Raw genomic sequence first — 19748 nt, forward strand, 5'->3', positions numbered from 1 at the left:
CCTGTATGGATGTGTGTGAAGGAAAATCCTCAGGCAATGGTGCACATGCCTGTTATTACACCTGGATAATGATAGTGTTTGCCAAATTCATGAGTAAACCAGTCAATTACAATCAGAGTTTTAAAAAATTGTAAGCTAGAACGTCAGCATTACCAAATTGAACCTAAACTTATTCTCCTAACTTTGTATTTTCTTCCCTATAAGTTACGGGACATTTGAAGGCATTTGACCTGATTTTTCAGGTCTCCTATAATTTTCTAGTCAAATGGTATAATTTCTACTAAACCTCAATTAAAAATGAAAAGGGAGTATAGAAGAAAGCACACTAATCTAGAAGTTAGGAGATCTAATTGCTTTCTTCAGTTTTGTGACCATGCAAGTTGTTTTACATATCCCCTTTTTTAAAGGGGTTTTATATTCCACTTTACACACATGTATATATGTGTATACATACAAATGTGTAAAGTTGATAAATTTATATATTATATATTATAAATATTTGTGTATATGTCTCAGATACAATTGACCAGAAAATATTTAGCAAGAGAAAAGAGTACCCTTTCAAATACTCATCTTCATTAACAAGGAAGTCATATTCTCATGATCAGAGAAGTAGCACTTGTGGACATAATCTAAACATACTTTTTGATTCATATTCACTTTAAGCAGTTACCCTAAGTGACTGACGTAAGTAACTAAAAGTACTTTTAAGGAAAAGGTTAGAAATAATGGAACAGTCTTAAAAAGTGGATTATCCTGTATAAACTGTTAAATGTCTGGCTTGAAACGTTCACTTCAATTTGAACTGAGACAAGAAAGGAGAATAATTAGGCGCTGCAGACAGCTGATAACAAATGAATTCGAAAAGTGTAAACAGTAGGTAGAAAGACTTATGTTCAGTGCACATTTTTTCCAATCATAAAGCACAGCCCCAAAACAAGCTTTTAAAAAAAATTTTTTTCAGCAAGCAACCCCATCAGCACACCTAATGTTTTCAGCTGCCATTGTTCTCAATGTAACTGACACAACTTTCTGACACTCTATTTACTGCTGGATGAAGTGGCCATTTAAGTCTGTATAAATCCAACAGTTTGGACAAAGCTGGCAGTATTTATAGTGTCAGGATGAGCAGATGTTTCACATTTGCCCTCATTTCCATATATATTCTGTTTGAACATGCCCTTGCCTATGTAAATGAAAGAGGCATTCGACTCCACTATTGCTTTAAATTCATTTCTATTCAAGTAATTGGACTGAAGATTTTAAATGGTTGTAACTTCCATGGTAGCATTTCGGGAGCTTTTGAGTTAAATTAATTTTAGGGCTTCCCTACATCAGGAGGTCCTTGTGTCTATGATTAACATACATGTACCTTTTAGCAGCTCTAAATAAGAAAAGATATTTATTCATACGAATTTCAGGCATACGTTGAATGTAAAGGGTCAAATTGTAGTTCAAGAATTCTTTTTAATAAGGTAGTTAATCTTAGAAGGTCAAGTAATTAAAAAGAAAAAAAAAAAAAAAACCTCTTTACAGAACGACACGATTCCACTCTATGAATGTGCACTTAATTTAGCTTCAATTAGGTTAAGGATGAGAGTTGGTACATTACGGATATCTATAGAGTACATAACAACTGGTATAAAATAACAGCAGCACTTGGGATATCAGCAAATTGTCTCAAATAAGACAATGACTCCATGCTTTTGATTCAGGGTAATTTGTTTCATCTCCTTCAGAACCTCCACATTTTGTTGTGAAACCCCGTGACCAGGTTGTTGCCTTGGGACGAACTGTAACTTTCCAGTGTGAAGCAACTGGAAATCCTCAACCAGCTATCTTCTGGAGGAGAGAGGGGAGTCAGGTATGACCTTGTTCTAATATTTCAATCAGTAAAGATGAGTGCCAGATATATAAGAAAAAGCAACGAATTATTTAGTCACGTAGCTGTCGCTTTAAGAGAACGGAGAAATCTCTGAGTGACCTAATCGTTTCAGCAATAAAAGAGAAGACAAAATTTCCTACCTTGTTTTAATTCTCAAATTTTCCCTGCCTAGTTTTGGTACACAGGGTGGTATGTAGAATAATAATTGTTTTATCGTATAAAATTTACCTTTATTTCCAATTCAGCCACATTTTTTTAAAAACTACTTTTCTCAACTTAATTAGTTATAACTTTTATTATTCAGATATTTGTAATTATATGTTAAAAGAGATTTACACACATTTAAAACAAAGATGATAATTAGTCAGTGCAATTTTTCTGAAAGCACCAGGAATCTGAAGTGTCTTCTTTGCTTCTTTATGTTTTATCTATCATATATCTATCAATTAAAGATTCATCAAACTATATGAAAGTCTCTTTAACATAGATGTCATATTGGATATAGTTCAGTATATTCTAATTCTTTGAAAACTGTAATATGTGGTCACCATTTGCTATCAAGTCCTACTCTCTATACATTTTTATAAACCAGAATTTTCTATATATACTGAAGCTAGAATATAGAGATCTGTGGTCTTAAAAATTAAGTTCACTATTAGGCTTCAGCTTATTAAAAAGGGAATTTTGAAACACTTTCACTTTAAAAATAATAGGAAACTTTAAAATAGTTTTCTTTTTAGATTTTTTTTAACATCTTTATTGGAGTATAATTGCTTTACAATGGTGTGTTAGTTTCTGCTGTATGACAAAGTGAATCAGCTATATGTATACCCATATCCCCATATCCCCTCCCTCTTGCATCTCCCTCCTACCCTCCCAATCCCACCTCTCTAGGTGGTCACAAAGCACTGAGCTGATCTCCCTCTGCTATGCGGCTGCTTCCCACTAACTATCTATTTTACATTTGGTAGTGTATATATGTAAATGCTGATGTCTAACTTCGTCCCAGCTTACCCTTCCCCCTCCCTGTGTCCTCAAGTCCATTCTCCACGTCTGCGTCTTTATTCCTGTCCTGCCCCTAGGTTCTTCAGAACCATTTTTTTCTTTTTTAGATTCCATATATATGTGTTAGCATACAGTATTTGTTTTTCTCTTTCTGACTTACTTCACTCTGTATGACAGACTCTAGGTCCATCCACCTCACTACAAACAACTCAATTTCGTTTCTTTTTATGGCTCAGTAATATTCCATTGTATATATGTGCCACATCTTCTTTAGCCATTCATCTGTTGATGGACACTTAGGTTGCTTCCATGTCCTGACTATTGTAAATAGAGCTGCAATGAACATTTTGGTACATGACTCTTTTTGAATTATGGTTTTCTCAGGGTATATGCCCAGTAGTGGGATTGCTGGGTCATATGGTAGTTCTATTATTAGTTTTTTAAGGAACCTCCATACTGTTCTCCATAGTGACTGTATCTATTTACATTCCCACCAGCAGTGCAAGAGGGTTCCCTTTTCTCCACACCCTCTCCAGCATTTATTGTTTGTAGATTTTTTGATGATGGCCAAAACACAATTTTTTTTCTTATCTCTTAGTGACTTCGGTTCTTCAGTAAATGGACACATTTCCCTTTACTTGTTTCTGATACTTGTAAAAAATTATTCTCATTCATTTTCAATACAGTTATTCCTAACCTCTTTTATTTTTTGCTTAAATCAACCCTGGGTGTGTTGCTTTATGATCTTGCTTCTACTATGTTCATAAAATAACACACAGGTAGTTTACTGACTGCACTCACTAATCATTTGTATGCAATGCCATCAAGTTCACTTTAATTTTCACTTTGGTAGGCAAATATCAACTTGACTATGGTACAGAGGCTGTCATTTAAGTTCTAATACCTCAGTTGGTTCTAATACATTTCATTTGGCCTCAAAGGACTAAATTTGCTGACAGCAAATTAAAGACAAGAAAAAACCAAAATATTTTAGTAGAACAGGAAGAATTGAAAGTGTATTATATATAAGAATATCTGTGTAGCAATAATAGTAAATCCACTAGCAGTTCTTCTTAGTAGAGTAATATTTAAATGATTCATTTAGTTATTTAAATAACTTATTCATTGTCATCTAAAATCTATATCAAACTTTGAAATAATTTTGATTTGGTTTGGTTTGATTCAATGATATAACTCACTGTTACCTAAAATTTTGTCATTGGACACATTTCCATGCAATAGTAGTTAAGCCTTTGTAAATGACATATGTTAAAAGGCACCTAAACTTTTAAAAAGTAGCAAATTTATTTGATTAGAAGAAATGTTGATATTCTTTATTTCATGAAAAACAATGACATGATATGTTTTTTGCATGAAATATACACTCTCTCCAATGAGCATGATATTTTGATTCATAGAGAGAAATTTGTACCACAGAATAACATCACATTTTGTCTTGAGTTTGTTTTTAAGATAACTTTCTGCAAAAATAAAATTCCATTATGAATTCTTAAATTCAGTATCTGATTAAAAATTTATAAGAGATGTGCTCACCATTTAACCAGAAAAGCAAGAAACTGTTAACAATTTGATAGATTAGTGAACTTTTATAATGGACAGGTAACAGACATACTTATAATGGTGCCTAAATGATATTCTTAAACTTAATTTGTCAGAATGTGTTTAAATTTTAATGTTGTTTTTATACATTAAAAGATTTAGAGTTTAGAATCCTAATAGGCACATCTATGTGAAACAAAGCTTTTGACTTTGTTTTGGTTAAATATGTAAAACTTTTAATTCTAATGATATCTAATATCCTTTTATATTGTTTGAAATTGAAATTATAAAGGCATATATCCATATTTAGAATTCATTTAAATTTTCAAATAACCCTATTTAAGGCTAGATCATTAAACCTTGTACATTTATATGTTTATGTGTGTGCACATCTATATCTGGGTATGTGTTAGAGGATATTTAGCTTATTTGCATACACAAGTATGTGTGTTTGTGTGTGTGTAAATGTTTATATGTCTATTTGTAAATATATGTATATATATGCCAACATGTTGGAAACTAGCAACTAACCTATTGTTATTCTTTCCTCCCAAATTCTGGGTTGTAGAATCTGCTTTTCTCATATCAGCCACCACAGTCATCCAGCCGTTTTTCAGTCTCCCAGACTGGTGACCTCACTATTACTAATGTCCAGCGATCTGATGTTGGTTATTATATCTGCCAGACTTTAAATGTTGCCGGAAGTATCATCACAAAAGCATATTTGGAAGTTACCGATGGTAAAGTAGAGCATTTTATTTCAAAATGTCTAAGTTTGGCTTAGGGTCTAAAGAGAGTGCCAGTAAATGCATTTATTTTCAACTTGTATCCTTTCTTACAGCAATTTTGGTGTAATGTGAAAAGGATGAAGATACAATGATTTAATGTAAAATCATTCTTATTTTAACTTGCCTATACTATAAACTTCTGGCATCAAATTACATTCATAAAAGCCTAGCAATTATACAAGGAAAGTTTACACTGAGTAGTTGTACATAGGACTGTGTCCATGTTTTGGAAAATGCGAAGTTATTTTTAAATCTCTTAGTGTAAAATATCATCCTTTTTCTTTCCTCCATATTAAAGAGATAAGATGAATTGTTGACAAATCCAACTCACAATTCATGATGAGTAAGTTTTTCTTAATAATGTGGTTTTGTTCTATTTATCAACTCTTCTAAGCATGATTAATTAATGCCAAATATATTATAAAAATGCAGTAATGGAGAAAATCTCCAAACTGTAAGGTGGAGAGTAGTAAGAAGAAAAGAAACTATAAGTAAGCATGTAAATATGTAAAAAATATATACATATGTGTATATAACAGGTTTCCCTGCTCTCCGAAAGTAGAGCATTCCTATGAAACCTTTTGTAAGCCAAAGAAATGGCATCAAGTGAAGAAGCAATTTCCTCTTTTCATAAAAATGAAAATCCACTTCAGATTTATTTTGATTAGTGAGCACATGTACTAATGTAGGTCTTTCATAAAAGCAAAGTGGCTTAAAATGAGCTTTCAAAAAATGCACAGTACCTGTATACACATATGTATATATACATATTTACATAAAATAAACATATATACATTCCTTTTTGTTGCTGTATAGTATTCCATTGTATAAATAGCTCACAATTTATTTATGGACCCTTTATTGATGGGTTGTTTTCAGTTTAGGGCTTTTATTAATAAAGCTAAATATTTCTGTATAAGTCTGTGGGTGGGCATGTGCACTCAGTTATCTTGTTTGCCTTTTGGTGGATGCATATACGCATTTCTCTCTCTTTTTTTTTTTTTCATTTTCTCATGTATTCCAGATACAAGTCTTTGTCCGATATATGTGTTATAAATATTTCTTCCCAGTCGTTCTTTTAATGATGATTTTAAGGCTTAAGTAACTAATTTTAATGAGGACCAATGTATTATTTTTTCTTTTATACGTGGTGCTTTTAGTTCCCTAATCTACCTTGAGACTGTGAGGATATTCTCCTGTGTTTCTTCTGGAAACTTTATTGTCTGTACTTTTGAGATTTAAGTTTTTAATCTATCTTTAATTAATTTTTGTGTATAGTGTAAAATAAGGGTCAAAATTCCTTTTCTTCCCTTATATGGATACTAATTGTTTCAGCATCACTTATTGAAAAGACAGTCCTTTCCCCACTGAATTGCAGTGGCATCTTAATCATAATTCAAATGAGCATGCATGTAGTGGCCTACTTCTATTCTCTGTATTATATTCCATTAATCTATTTATGCAAGTATGTATGGTCTTAATTATTATAGCTTTATAGTTGAGTCTTACACACTGGTAGTGTAAGTCTCCAACTTTGTCTTTCTTGTTTCGGGTTGGCTATTAGAGGTCCTCTACATTTTTTTATAAATTTTAAAATCAACTTTTCAATTTCCATACACATAATACACACACACACACACACACACACACACACATTTTAACATCCTAAACAAACAAAAAAAATCAGAATTTTAATTTTGATTCCACTTAAATTATTGAACAATTTAAGGAGAATTAACATCTTAACAATCTGAGTCTTCCAATTTAGGGAATTTATCTGTCCATTCAAGTTAAATATATAACCAGTATCCACCAAGGTCTGACACATGGTAGACTCTCAATGGATATTTTTTGAATAAGTGAATGAAACAAAGAAGGAAGGAATGAACAGCTAGCTGTTGGTTAAGTCAGAATTCAAAATTAAGATTGTCTCACTCAGAAGTCCACACTCTTTAACACTATCTATGATACATATTATATATCTACTGCCCCAATACGTTAGAATGACCTAAAATGTTTTTACAGTTTCTTACATACATTAGAGCTATGAAATGATGATTGTGAAGACAATGTAATGCATTTGATAATGATTAATATAATCAATATATAGAAAAAGTAGAACATAGATTTGCACATATGTTTATGATTGCAACTTTATAAAGCAACTTGTATGTAAGGATATACATAAAAAAAGGCCAAAGAAAACTATAATAAAATATTTTCAAATATCTCTTATTATTCTCATAATTGAAAGCAAAACTTTCTAGGTGCCTTTTGACATGGCCTTATCGTGAATGGTTATATTTGTGAGCATAGATCAGGCATGTCAACTTCTGCTAAACTAAAATGAAAACAAAACTCCTAAATTTGTGGATTTGGGATTCATCCCTAGTAGCCAATTCACTTCTAAAAGTTTCATCTTACAGTCTCTGAAGAGATTTAAGGTGGTTTTGTGTTTGCTGTAGTGGTACTGTATTTTTAGTTTTGTTTTCTTTATTTTGGAGTCCATCATATTGTACAAACAACTTACGACTATGGACTCATTCTTCATAGGTAAACTGTACTTATTGTGAGTGCTGATAATATCAGTATTTACGTATTACCAAATCAAGTCAAGAAGAGAGGTAATAGGCAGAGTATTTTCTGGAAACTATTTGACTTTAGTTTCTCGACTTTCTTTCTTTACTGTTTGCAAACAGAACAAAGGCAAAGGCAGAATAAAACATGAGGCACAGAATATGGTAGAGTAGCAGTTGTCTTTGAAATGTTGTTTTTCTGTAGCTGAGGCCTACCCCAAATCCCGTTTGACTCAGGAACATAGAAATTCATATAACCTATTTAATTGAAAATGTTTCTTCTCTTAATTACTAGAAAGTAAGAAGTAGTGACGATTAAATGATGTATAAAATCTAAAATCACTTGCATTAATCTCTCAAAACTTATTGATATACAGTGGAAAGAGCATTAACTTTCTAATTACGAGCTATTTGCCAGTGACTAACTCTTTGATTTGGACGAGTCACGTGAACTTTCAATGTTTCAGCTCCCTAATTGCTGAAATGAGGTAACAGTTTACAGCCTAACTCATAGGTGTTTGAGATATGTTTACAAACTGATGGCAATTGTGATGTATGACTCTGATGTTTGCTGGTTTTTAGATGTGAATTTTACATACTTAAACCAGTCAGTGTGTGTATGTTATTCTGTATTCTTTTTCACTTAAAATTATTTTATGAATATTTTTATATGTATTAACATAGACTTTATGATTATTATTTTTGAGGTGACAAAAAATATTACTTCTGATGAAATACCCTCATTTTTTAGGGTCTTTAAATCTTTCATTGAACATGTGGAAAACTAGCTAAACTTTTATAAACCCTGCTCTAATAGGGTTATATCATCTGTTACACTCCTCATACCTGTACCACTACCACCACCATCACCACTATACTGATACTTATAATAAGAAATTATTTTTTTTATTGGAGTATAGTTGCTTTACAATGTTGTGTTAGTTTCTGCTGTACAATGAAGTGAATCAGCTATATGTATACCTATACCCCCTCCCTCCCACCCCTCCCATCCCACCCATCTAGGTCATCACAGAGTACCTAGCTGAGCTTCCTGTGCTACACTGCAGGTTCCCACTAGCTATCTGTTTTACGCATGGTAGTGTATACATGTCAATCCTAATCTCCCAATTCGTCCCACCCTCCCCTTCCCCCACTGTGTCCACATGTCCATTCTCTACATCTGCGTCTCTATTCCTGCCCTGCAAATAGGTTCATCTGTACCATTTTTCTAGATCCCACATATATGCGTTGATATACGATATTTGTTTTTCTCTTTCTAGCTTACTTCACTCTGTATGACAGACTGTAGGTCCATCCACATATCTACAAATGACCCAATTTCGTTCCTTTTTATGGCTGAGTAATAGTCTATTGTATATATGTACCACATCTTCTTTATCCATTCATCTGTCGTTGGACACCTAGGTTGTTTCCATGTCCTGGCTTTTGTAAAGTTATTCAGTGCCTCCTTTGTGCCAGGCACTATGCTAAGAACTTTAAACAGTTCAATAATTTCAAATCTGACTTCTTATTTTACAGATGAGGAAACTGAGGCAGAGAATGGTGAAAAGATATACCCAGATCCTTCAGATACTAACTAGCAGAACTGAGATTTAAAACAAAAGTTTGACACTACCAAATGTAAAATGGATAGCTGGTGGGAAGCAGCCGCATGGCACAGGGAGATCAGCTCGGTGCTTTGTGTCCACCTAGAGGGGAGGGAGATGCAGGAGGGAGGAGATGTAGGGATATATGTATACGTATAGCTGATTCACTTTGTTATACAGCAGAAACTAACACCATTGTGAAGCAATTATACTCCAAGAAAGATGTTAAAAATAAAACAAAAAACAAAAACAAGTTTGCACTGTCCAGTATAGTAGGCACTTGCCACATGAGGCTATTTAAATTTGAATTAAAATTACTTAAAATTAAATAAAGCTACACATTCAGTTCCTCAATCACACCAGCCACACTCAGGTGCTCAGTAGCCACTTGAAGCTCTCGGCTTCTTTTTTTTTTTTTTTTTAATATTATATTTTAATGTTTGTGTCCACATGTTAATTGCTAGTATATAGAAACAAAGTTGTTTTTTTTTTAATTTTATTTATTTATTTTTGGCTGTGTTGTGTCTTCGTTTCTGTGCGAAGACTTTCTCTAGTTGCGGCGAGCGGGGGCCACTCTTCATCGCGGTGCGCGGGCCTCTCACTGTCGTGGCCTCTCTTGTTGCGGAGCACAGGCTCCAGACGCGCAGGCTCAGTAGTTGTGGCTCACGGGCCTAGTTGCTCCGCGGCATGTGGGATCTTCCCGGACCAGGGCTTGAACCCGTGTCCCCTGCATTGGCAGGCAGATTCTCAACCACTGCACCACCAGGGAAGCCCTCAGCTTCTGTATTGGAGAGCACAAATATGGAACATTTTCTTTTTACAGCGCTACGTCCTTCTGATTACAAAGTCCATGCACTTACTTTCTTTAAATCATATTTCTGTGTCTTACACATCCTATTTTATTACCTGATAATTCATTTTAATAATCCAAATGTGAGATATTAGACTCTTTATTTGAAGTTTTTCTCATGAATCCTAAATTTAGTGTTGACTGCTAAATGCACTATGCATTTTAATTTGTGTAACTTTGAACATTTCATCAGTATTTTATTCTAATCTGTGACAACACCACAATGTTTCATTGTCTTTACCTAAACACATAAAATTGCTTTAATGAACTTTTTAACCTCTGATTTACATATTACTATTTTGTAGAAAAGGATCAATTGTGATATCACAATTCATATAATTGTCTAACTTTTTGCAATTAGCAAAGTACATCGAATATTTATTATTCCATTTATATCTTCATAGCAATCCCCTGAGCTGGTTAGAACAAGTATTATTATCCTCATGTTACAGATAAAAAACTGAGACTTAGATAATTTAAGGAACTTGCCTAAAGACACGTGACAGATGATGTAGCCTGATAATCACCCCTGCTCCTCTTTTCTTGCTTTATTTTTGTAAACTACCCAGTGTAAACCAGGAAGAAATCAATAACAGAGAAACAACATCATTAAACGGGGTTGGGATAGGATAAGGAAGTGAGGATGACACTAAATATGATGCAAATATCAAAGAACTGTAAAGATATAGAAAGTTGAATAAATCCCCAGATATTGGATTGTTTCTAAATATAACAAGACTATGAAATGTAAACCACTCTGTTACTGGACTTTATTGTAATCAGTTATAAAGAAACACTCTGTTACTAATTCAATTAATATCTGGAAATAAATATTCATTCATTCTTATAATCAAGGGAACACAGGTGGTAGAGTCATAAAAACCCCAGTGCACTAAAACACTTATCATTACTTTTTCATACTTACCAGGAGGGGCCTCTAATTTGATTTTAGCCGAACTCAACAGATAATGTAGAAAAGATTAAACAATTCGAAGCAAAGGAATTATTGGCTTATATTTTTCATCCGTGGAGTATCTGAAACACTCCTGCCAAGTTTCAAACTCCAGCCTTCTAATACACCTCCACGGTATTAACAGATTTCACACTAGCAACCAAGGATGGAAGAGAATTGGAAGGGTGGAGTGAAAATGCACAGTTGCTGATTTCACTTTCTTGCTTTCTTGTTTTTCTTAGATTGAATGCCCAAAACTAATAATTATTGCATGATAAATGAGGAACAAATTGAAGTGTGACTCCAGCTTGTGAAAAATCTTTGGTGCATAAAACTTTGAACGTGACACATCCAGCTTTGCAAATGGTTGCATCCAAAATTTAGTCACTCTGGCAACCAGTTTTGTTTAATCAGGCAATTTCTTAGAGTTGTCTTTTGAATATTTGTGACTTAAAAAATTTTAAACTAATATTCAGAATTTTAAAGTTTAATAATGAAAACTGAACTTTATTTTTAATGTTTATTCATTTAAAAAACTATCTATGGAATTTCACCTAAATTGCCTATGTCAGGAGATCAGAACATCTCTCTAATGCAGGATTTATACTAGTTCCACTACAGTTGTTTTGGATTTTTCCCTAAAATTATGACTTTATTATCTCAGATAAAGTTTTTAGGTTTTAGATTTTTTCATATAATAAGAGTAATTTTATTTATATGTTATAAAAATGCCTTCCATTGTTTCCTTCCATGGGACATTAAAACTGTTAAGGTGATAGGTTTAGCGAAAGTGTCTTCCCATTCCTATAATTCTGATATGGAAGTGTGTTATATCCTGGGTTAGGATATCCACTTCAATTATATTTTTGGATTAGCTTACCAAGAATATTTTTAGACAGTTTTCCAGTTTCTCTGAATTCACTATGTACTCTTTTAATAGAAAAAATTCCAAGATAAAAAGAGCTCAGTCAGGGCTTCCCTGGTGGCGCAGTGGTTGAGAATCTGCCTGCCAATGCAGGGGACACGGGTTCGAGCCCTGGTCTGGGAAGATCCCACATGCCGCGGAGCAACTAGGCCCGTGAGCCACAACTACTGAGCCTGCGCGTCTGGAGCTTGTGCTCCGCAACAAGAGAGGCCGCAACAGTGAGAGGACCACGCACCGCGATGAAGAGTGGCCCCCACTTGCCGCAACTGGAGAAAGCCCTCGCACGGAAACGAAGACCCAACACAGCCAGAGATAAATAAATAATTAATTAATTAATTTTTTAAAAAAAAGAGCTCAGTCATATTGATTGGTCAGTTATCAAAGTCCAAAACACATTTTTGAATCCAGAATTGTCAAGCATGCTGGTATGATACCATCATTCTTTCTGTTGGACTCAGAAAGATTATCAAGTTGGTTATGGTTCATTTATGAAAATCTGTCTTACACGTTTCCTTGGGGTAAATGGGTTTTTTGTTGTGTTTTGTGTTTTACATATTTTAAAGTTTAAAAAGCACAGTATTCCACTTTTCTCCACTATACATTTCCTTCACCATCCACAATCCTTATTTAGTCTCTGAACTCTTAAGTTAAGTAGGTCCCTTGACAATGCAGCAAGCCTAGTCAGTGGTTGGTCATTTGAAAGTAGTGCATTGTGTCTCATTTTAATATTCTGAATCAGTGCATCATAGAAATGCATTCTGAATAATGCATGTCTCCTACTTTAATTACTTGTTTAATTAGTTTGTTTCAAAGACTAGAGCAACTGCTCTTGTTTGGATGATTAGAAAATTGCTTCCAGTTGCAGAAATCTATTTCCTGTTGTTTCTTCTGGCAGTGATTGCAGACCGACCTCCCCCAGTCATTCGACAAGGTCCTGTGAATCAGACTGTAGCAGTGGATGGTACTTTAGTGCTCAGCTGTGTGGCCACAGGCAGTCCAGTGCCCACAATTCTGTGGAGAAAGGATGGCGTCCTTGTTTCAACCCAAGATTCTCGGATCAAACAGCTGGAGACCGGAGTACTACAGATCCGATATGCTAAGGTAACTTGAAATGACACCCTGGGTTTCCCATTTTGTTCCACTTTGTTTCTGCCTCCAGCAACTAGTGTTGAAGTCTCAAATTTTAGAATCAATGAAATGTTAATAACACTATTAATATATTTTTAATTTGATGCATTATTCTTTCAGACATTTCACTATGTATATTAAAGATGATTTGACTCATAATTTAGCCCATGGTAAGTAGTTTAAGGTTTTATATGGAGGAGAAAAGGATGAGGATTTGTGGGAGATAAAAATACCTTCCAAGTGGTGATGTGATACATTCATTCCATAAAGCATTTTTCAAAGATATTTTCCAGTACCATATTATGTGCCATGTACTTGAAGAGTTCTTTTATTGTGAATATTTGGTTCAGAATTTTGCAATTACAGAATACTCTGCATGCAAACAAAAACAATAAAGCAATGTACACATTGAATGTACATTTCAAATCAGAATGTTAAATGATGAAAGCCCACAGGTTTGTGGGAACAATTTAGGGATTTACCTTCCCAGGGCATCACATCCCATACCTGTTCTTTCAGGACCGTGTTCTTTTGTTTTGATTTTTCTTTTCATTTTAGATCAAGATCAGACAAGCTCATGAGGCATATGAAAGAATAGCCTTGACAGCAATAAACATACATTTCGATTGCTTTATTGCCTATTGTGGGCGGCTTCTTTGGAGTTTTGGATCAACATAGCAGTTCATTTTATGTGCCACGAAAGTTAATATGTTGTACTTTTTTGTGACAATGATTGTGACTTGTTATTACAATTGCCTGAGCAAGATGACAACATTTTTGCTTTATCCAACATTACTTGGTGATAGAATTATTACCTTAGGCAGAGGTATATGGGTTCATTATGGTACTGATTATTTTAACGTTGATCATGTGACCTGTGTTTGTTTTCTGTCAGTCAGTCTTTCAAAGGAGGAGAGAGCATCATTCCAGCTGGAGTTTGACTTTATACTTACTAAACTGCTTTAAGTTACAGGTTAAAAAAATAAAATGAGAAAAAAGAGGGAATGCTTTAAGAAGAAATCATTTTGTGTCTATCCATTTTCTCTAAATATGTGTTTATCTCTGATATCCATATGGGTGCAACTCAGATAATATATGAAATAGCAAGAATAGTCATTGGCTAAATTTTATTAGCCCTATTACGTGACTTATTAAATATAAAGCTATAAATTAGTAATAAAGATTAACTCTTTGAAATTAAAGTTATATACCTCATTGTTTACTGCCCGACACAGAAAATGGTGATGTTAATGCACTTAAATATTATATTTTTATTATACAGTTAGAATAACATTTTTGTCTTCTGTCTTCGTGCAATATTATACTTCACATGCAATAAAAACAAATTAAGAGGAAGTTTCTGGTTAGTGCTTTTTAATGCAAGTTATCCATATTAATGGACCATATACAAAACTGTAATTGCTTTTTCAGCCCAGTGAGCTCTTGATTGTTCCAAATATTTATTTTGCATCTGTCTTCTCAGCTGGGTGACACTGGTCGGTACACCTGCATTGCATCAACCCCCAGTGGTGAAGCAACATGGAGTGCTTACATTGAAGTCCAAGGTAAATTCAGTAGTATTTTACCTTAAAATAAAGCTTGAAATGCAGTTGTTTACTCACTGGTAAAAAGATGAAGAGCGTGTCTTGATGCTTGAGTAGGTGGATGGGTATGATATCTACATTTATGTGCTTATCTGCGTATAAACATCTTTCATCTTTTTCTTCTTTGTTAGAATTTGGAGTTCCAGTTCAGCCTCCAAGACCCACCGACCCAAATTTAATCCCTAGTGCCCCCTCAAAACCTGAAGTTACAGATGTCAGCCGAAATACAGTAACATTGTCATGGCAACCAAATTTGAATTCAGGTGCAACTCCAACATCTTATATTATAGAAGCCTTCAGGTAGAGTGAAGACGATGTTTCCTAGTTGTTCTCTTTTTTGATTTACCATTAAGTATGCATGTTCTAACTTGTGTATCTATCCTTAGCCATGCATCTGGCAGCAGCTGGCAGACCGTAGCAGAGAATGTGAAAACAGAAACATTTGCCATTAAAGGACTCAAACCTAATGCGATTTACCTTTTCCTTGTGAGGGCAGCAAATGCATATGGAATTAGTGATCCAAGCCAGATATCAGACCCAGTGAAAACACAAGGTAAATATTGATTTACTCAGCCTTGAGACATCTACTTATCTTTAGATGTTATAATTTTACAAGTAAATCATTTGTACTACATGCTAGGATTGTATATTTAACATAGATCTATTATCCAAGTTGCTCAATTAATTTTTAATACACAGTGTCTGCAAACTTTCTTATTTTCTGGACTAAGCTCTCCAAGACAAGATGAATAACAGAGAAATGTTTTTCATTTTATAAATCGCAAATCCAATGAGCAAAAATATTATGTGAATATTTTTGTATTATTTTCAATTTTTTGATTTTTAAATATGACTATATGTGGGTGTAAAATTTTAATCACATAATTGTATTTAAAATTGAGTAAATTTTATGTATGTTGAGATTAATACTCATGACCTCCTGGATGAGTTTTGAACATTGCAACCATAATCAAGTAATACTCTCTGGAAATCACACAAATGTAAGAGATAGTTGTAAGATGAACTTAGTCTTAACCCCTCTGCCCAGTCAACCTCTTACAAAGCATGGAAAAAAATAATTTAGGTCTGTATGTTGTTTCACCTATCTTTCATTGCCAATTATGTGAACCATGATCTATTAAACTCTTAAATGGAAATCATGTATATTTTCGTCAAAGCTGGGTTAAAGAAACAGATAAAAGGAAAAATGAACATGTTGAAGCTGCTTCTAAAAACATTTGAAATTGGAAATTTTTTCACTTGGACCACATTCTGGATACACTGCTTTTTATTGTCTTTCATGAATAGGAATTATTTTTAGCTTTCAACAGATTATTATCTCCTATCCACCCTCTTGCTCCTCCTGTTATTTTAATGTTTTAATAGTAGTAAAATTTATATTGAAAAAGAAAGATGAATTTGAATCAAACTTTACCTTTTTTTTGAACGTATTGTCATCACAATTAAAATATACTTTATTAATATAAGATTAATAAAGAAAGGTAATTCAAGATGGTAGGAATTAGAAATATAAAATTCTTTTCTCAACATACAGAGGAATCATAATGTCTCTATCTTAATTTGTATATTTCCAAAGGAAAAATTGAAACTTAGTTACAGTGACAGAAACAAATTGCACACAAAAGTACTGAAAGATTTAAATTACTTTTTCCTGGTTTGGGAAAGTGTCTGCCAGCCATGTTGCATGTTTTGTCTTCTCCAGTGAGTATATAAGCAATCTTTTGGGAAGGACTTTTTGTTTCAGAATTCACTGAGAAAGCGAACTGAGTTGTAGAACATGCCCATGTCTGTTTCTTGCTGTGTGAAATCAACACACCCAAATGCATATATTTGCTATTATGAGTCACTTCACCGGTAGCTTTAATATTCTTGGAGCCTGCCTTAAGGCAGTTTGAGGTTTTCAATATTAGATACGCAGTTGTAAAGAATGTGGAAACTATGACAGCTGTAAAGTGAACTTAAACTTTTGTCCCCAGTACAGTGGTCTCTACCTAGTAGACCTTAGAAAAAGTTTTTCATTAACTGTAGTTCTGTCATATACTCATATAAATGATTTTGTAAAATATATCCTCAACTCTTAAGCGAGGAGGTAGTCAACATTTTATCTGTGAGTTAATTTAAGTTTTTAAAAAATTTTAATCAACTTACCTTTATACATGATAGCTAGTAGAACAACTTAAAGGAAACAAACCCACGTCAACTGGAAAACTGGAAACATAGTGAAACAGGCATACAATTTTGAAATCAAAGAAGTTTTCATCTCAGCTCTTCAACCTACTAGCAAGTTAGTATGTTCCCTGAGCATCGGTTCCCTCATCTACATAATGGGACTAAAAATCCCTACTCCACAAGACTGGACAAGGATTAAATTAGCCAATTTATGAATATACAGGACTCATATTTCTTTTGTATTATATGCCATAAGACTGTCATTGGACTTGTATTTCTTTCATTGTCTGGACTAAAAACAAAGGAAGTTCATAAAATTTGAGAAACACAGGTAGTGTGCTGAATGAGAAAACCAGAATTAAATGTATCTCGACAGTCTGGAATGATGGGCCAGCACTAAAAGATTAAAATTAATGGAGCAAATTTAAAAGTCCGGTACTTGAACTTTGGTTTAAAAAATTAGCTGTTGAAGAATAGGCTGAGGATACTGGGCTTCAAAAGAGAGTACATGTGAGTGTGTGTCAGGTGTGTCAGGATGACTTCAGTGTTGGAAGTCAATTAGAACACCTATCTGAGCCAACGGAGTGAGTAGTTGTCGAAAAAACAAATCTAGTCTGAGCAGAATTATATGCAGATCAAAATCTGAACTGGTCAGATCACGAAGGGAGTAATGTGTCCTATTTTGAGCACTACATTTTCAGGTAGACTTTTAAGAGGAAGACGGTGAGGATGGTTGGTGAGGCTGCACTAAAGGCTGAAAACCACATCATTGGAAAAGAAATCCAAAGACTTGGCACATTTAACCCCCAAAATAACAACGTTAGACTAGGCTTGACTTTTTTTCCTTAATATTTTAAGAGTAAGATATGCTTATTCTAACTCCAGGCACCAAGACAAGCCAATGAGTGGAAGTTAACATTGAGGCAGATTTCATTGTCTGGTTCTTAGACTGCTTTTGAGACACACTGAAGCCGAGCTGAGTCAGGCCATAGCAGGAGGCTGGGGAAGAACCTGGGAAAATCCGGTTGAAGGGTACAGAATGTGTAAGCAGTTAGGAGAAGAGCCAGGGATAGAGGGAATTCACGAAAAACTTGTTGGAAATTGATTCACAAGGGAGCAGGCATAATTTCTTTAATTACTTCTGCAGCATGGCTGCAAAAAAGTCTTCCCCAAGTGGAGATTTCTAGGAATGAGCTGGGTCTTAAAGTTGCACAGATCCAGGGCATGGTTTCCTGTTCAGGAGTCAGGTAGACCCAGGTCGCAGTTGGAGTTGGAGCCCTGTCCCAGTGTAATCAAAATGTGCTTTCCCAAATACAAGATTTGATCATGCAAGGAAGATGACATGAGCACCTAGCAAGTGGGGGTGGGCTGGGGGGTGGACATTGCTGAGATGGGGGTAGTTGTTGCCACTGTTACTACTATTCTTTATCCATGTTCTGTCCACACAGCATTCTTGAGCCCTATCTTTTAAAGAATATGCACACAGACATAGAATGTACAGAATATGTGTATACTATAGATAATAAGAGACCAGTTATTGTAAATAATGAAGGGGGGCCTGGATAATCCCCCCACCTTCGGAGATTACGTATAGGGAGCTCCAATACTGGGGAAATAGTGGGAGTAGAATCATATCTGAGACTTCCTCCAAGTTTAATTCTGAATGCTGGGAAGACCTTTTACATTATAATACATTTCTTTCAGGAGGAGAAGGAAAGCAAGAACAATAAAAGGGACCAATTAATAAATGTCTCGATATTACATTATTAGACATTACTTTCCATTTTTCTTTCTGATGAGGAATTTTCTAAAATAATATTCTATTGCCAAAATGGTTACACTAGGGATTTTTCCTAGTTTTCATGAAGGGATTAACTGGCATGTTACCTCAACCAGAGAAATTAGAGATTGCCATGCAAATTATAGTAGTTACCTTTTAAAATGATTACTAAGACACTTCCTAAAAGGTAGACGATTCCCTGAGGATGGAAGTTTACATGTGAGAGAACATGTTTAGAAGCTAATATAATATGTATGATATGTGTGTGTTTTCCATACAGTAATTCACTTTAACTCAACTAATGTTTATTAACACATTCTATATGTATGGCACTGTGCTAGGTATTCTAGGTTCATAAAAATTGACCCAATCCCTACCTTCAAGAAAAGGACTTTATATGCCTTAAAAAATGCAGTTCTCACAAAAATCTTCTCCTCAGAAGTAGCTTCCATTGATATTGCCATTTGACAGATGAAGTAACTGAAAAATGGTGAGGATAAGAAATCTTCCCAATATTACATGGCTGTCGAGTTGCTAAGTTGGGGAGTTGCCAAATCTGTCTTATTCCAAGAACTCCACTCTTACCCTAGAGATAGATGGTAGCTAAAGTTGTAGGAGCAATGGAGACCAGTAGAGAAGTAAATCTGCCTGAGATGGAAAAGTTACAATCAAGTGCTTTCTGTCTCTAGTCTGTGATAATAGGTAGCCTGAAGGCCAATATGAGCCAAAGCTATTCCAAAGGTATGATAAACTATGAGAAGCCAAAACTATCTCAGGTTTTCTCATTTTGCTTATTTATAAGTTTATAAATCAAGGCTATTACCTCTAAGGGTTTTGAATAGCACTCTTGTCCTGTCATGTCTTTCATTTGCCTGCCTTCCATGGACTTCATCAAACA

The 19748-nt window shown here is 34.4% G+C and overlaps 1 protein-coding gene across 1 annotated transcript in view; it reads left to right on the forward strand.

Annotated features, from left to right (window-relative positions):
* Window positions 1–19748, forward strand: part of ROBO1 (roundabout guidance receptor 1) — a 382889-nt gene that overhangs the window by 298893 nt on the left and 64248 nt on the right. The window contains exons 7-12 of the mRNA XM_059921364.1: window positions 1740–1864; window positions 5019–5190; window positions 13044–13249; window positions 14760–14841; window positions 15012–15180; window positions 15267–15433. Coding sequence (XP_059777347.1) covers window positions 1740–1864; window positions 5019–5190; window positions 13044–13249; window positions 14760–14841; window positions 15012–15180; window positions 15267–15433 — 921 coding nt within the window. The remainder of the gene's footprint in view (window positions 1–1739; window positions 1865–5018; window positions 5191–13043; window positions 13250–14759; window positions 14842–15011; window positions 15181–15266; window positions 15434–19748) is intronic.

The sequence above is a fragment of the Balaenoptera ricei genome, chromosome 4 (assembly GCF_028023285.1).
Source record: "Balaenoptera ricei isolate mBalRic1 chromosome 4, mBalRic1.hap2, whole genome shotgun sequence".
Taxonomy (NCBI): Eukaryota; Metazoa; Chordata; class Mammalia; order Artiodactyla; family Balaenopteridae; genus Balaenoptera; species Balaenoptera ricei.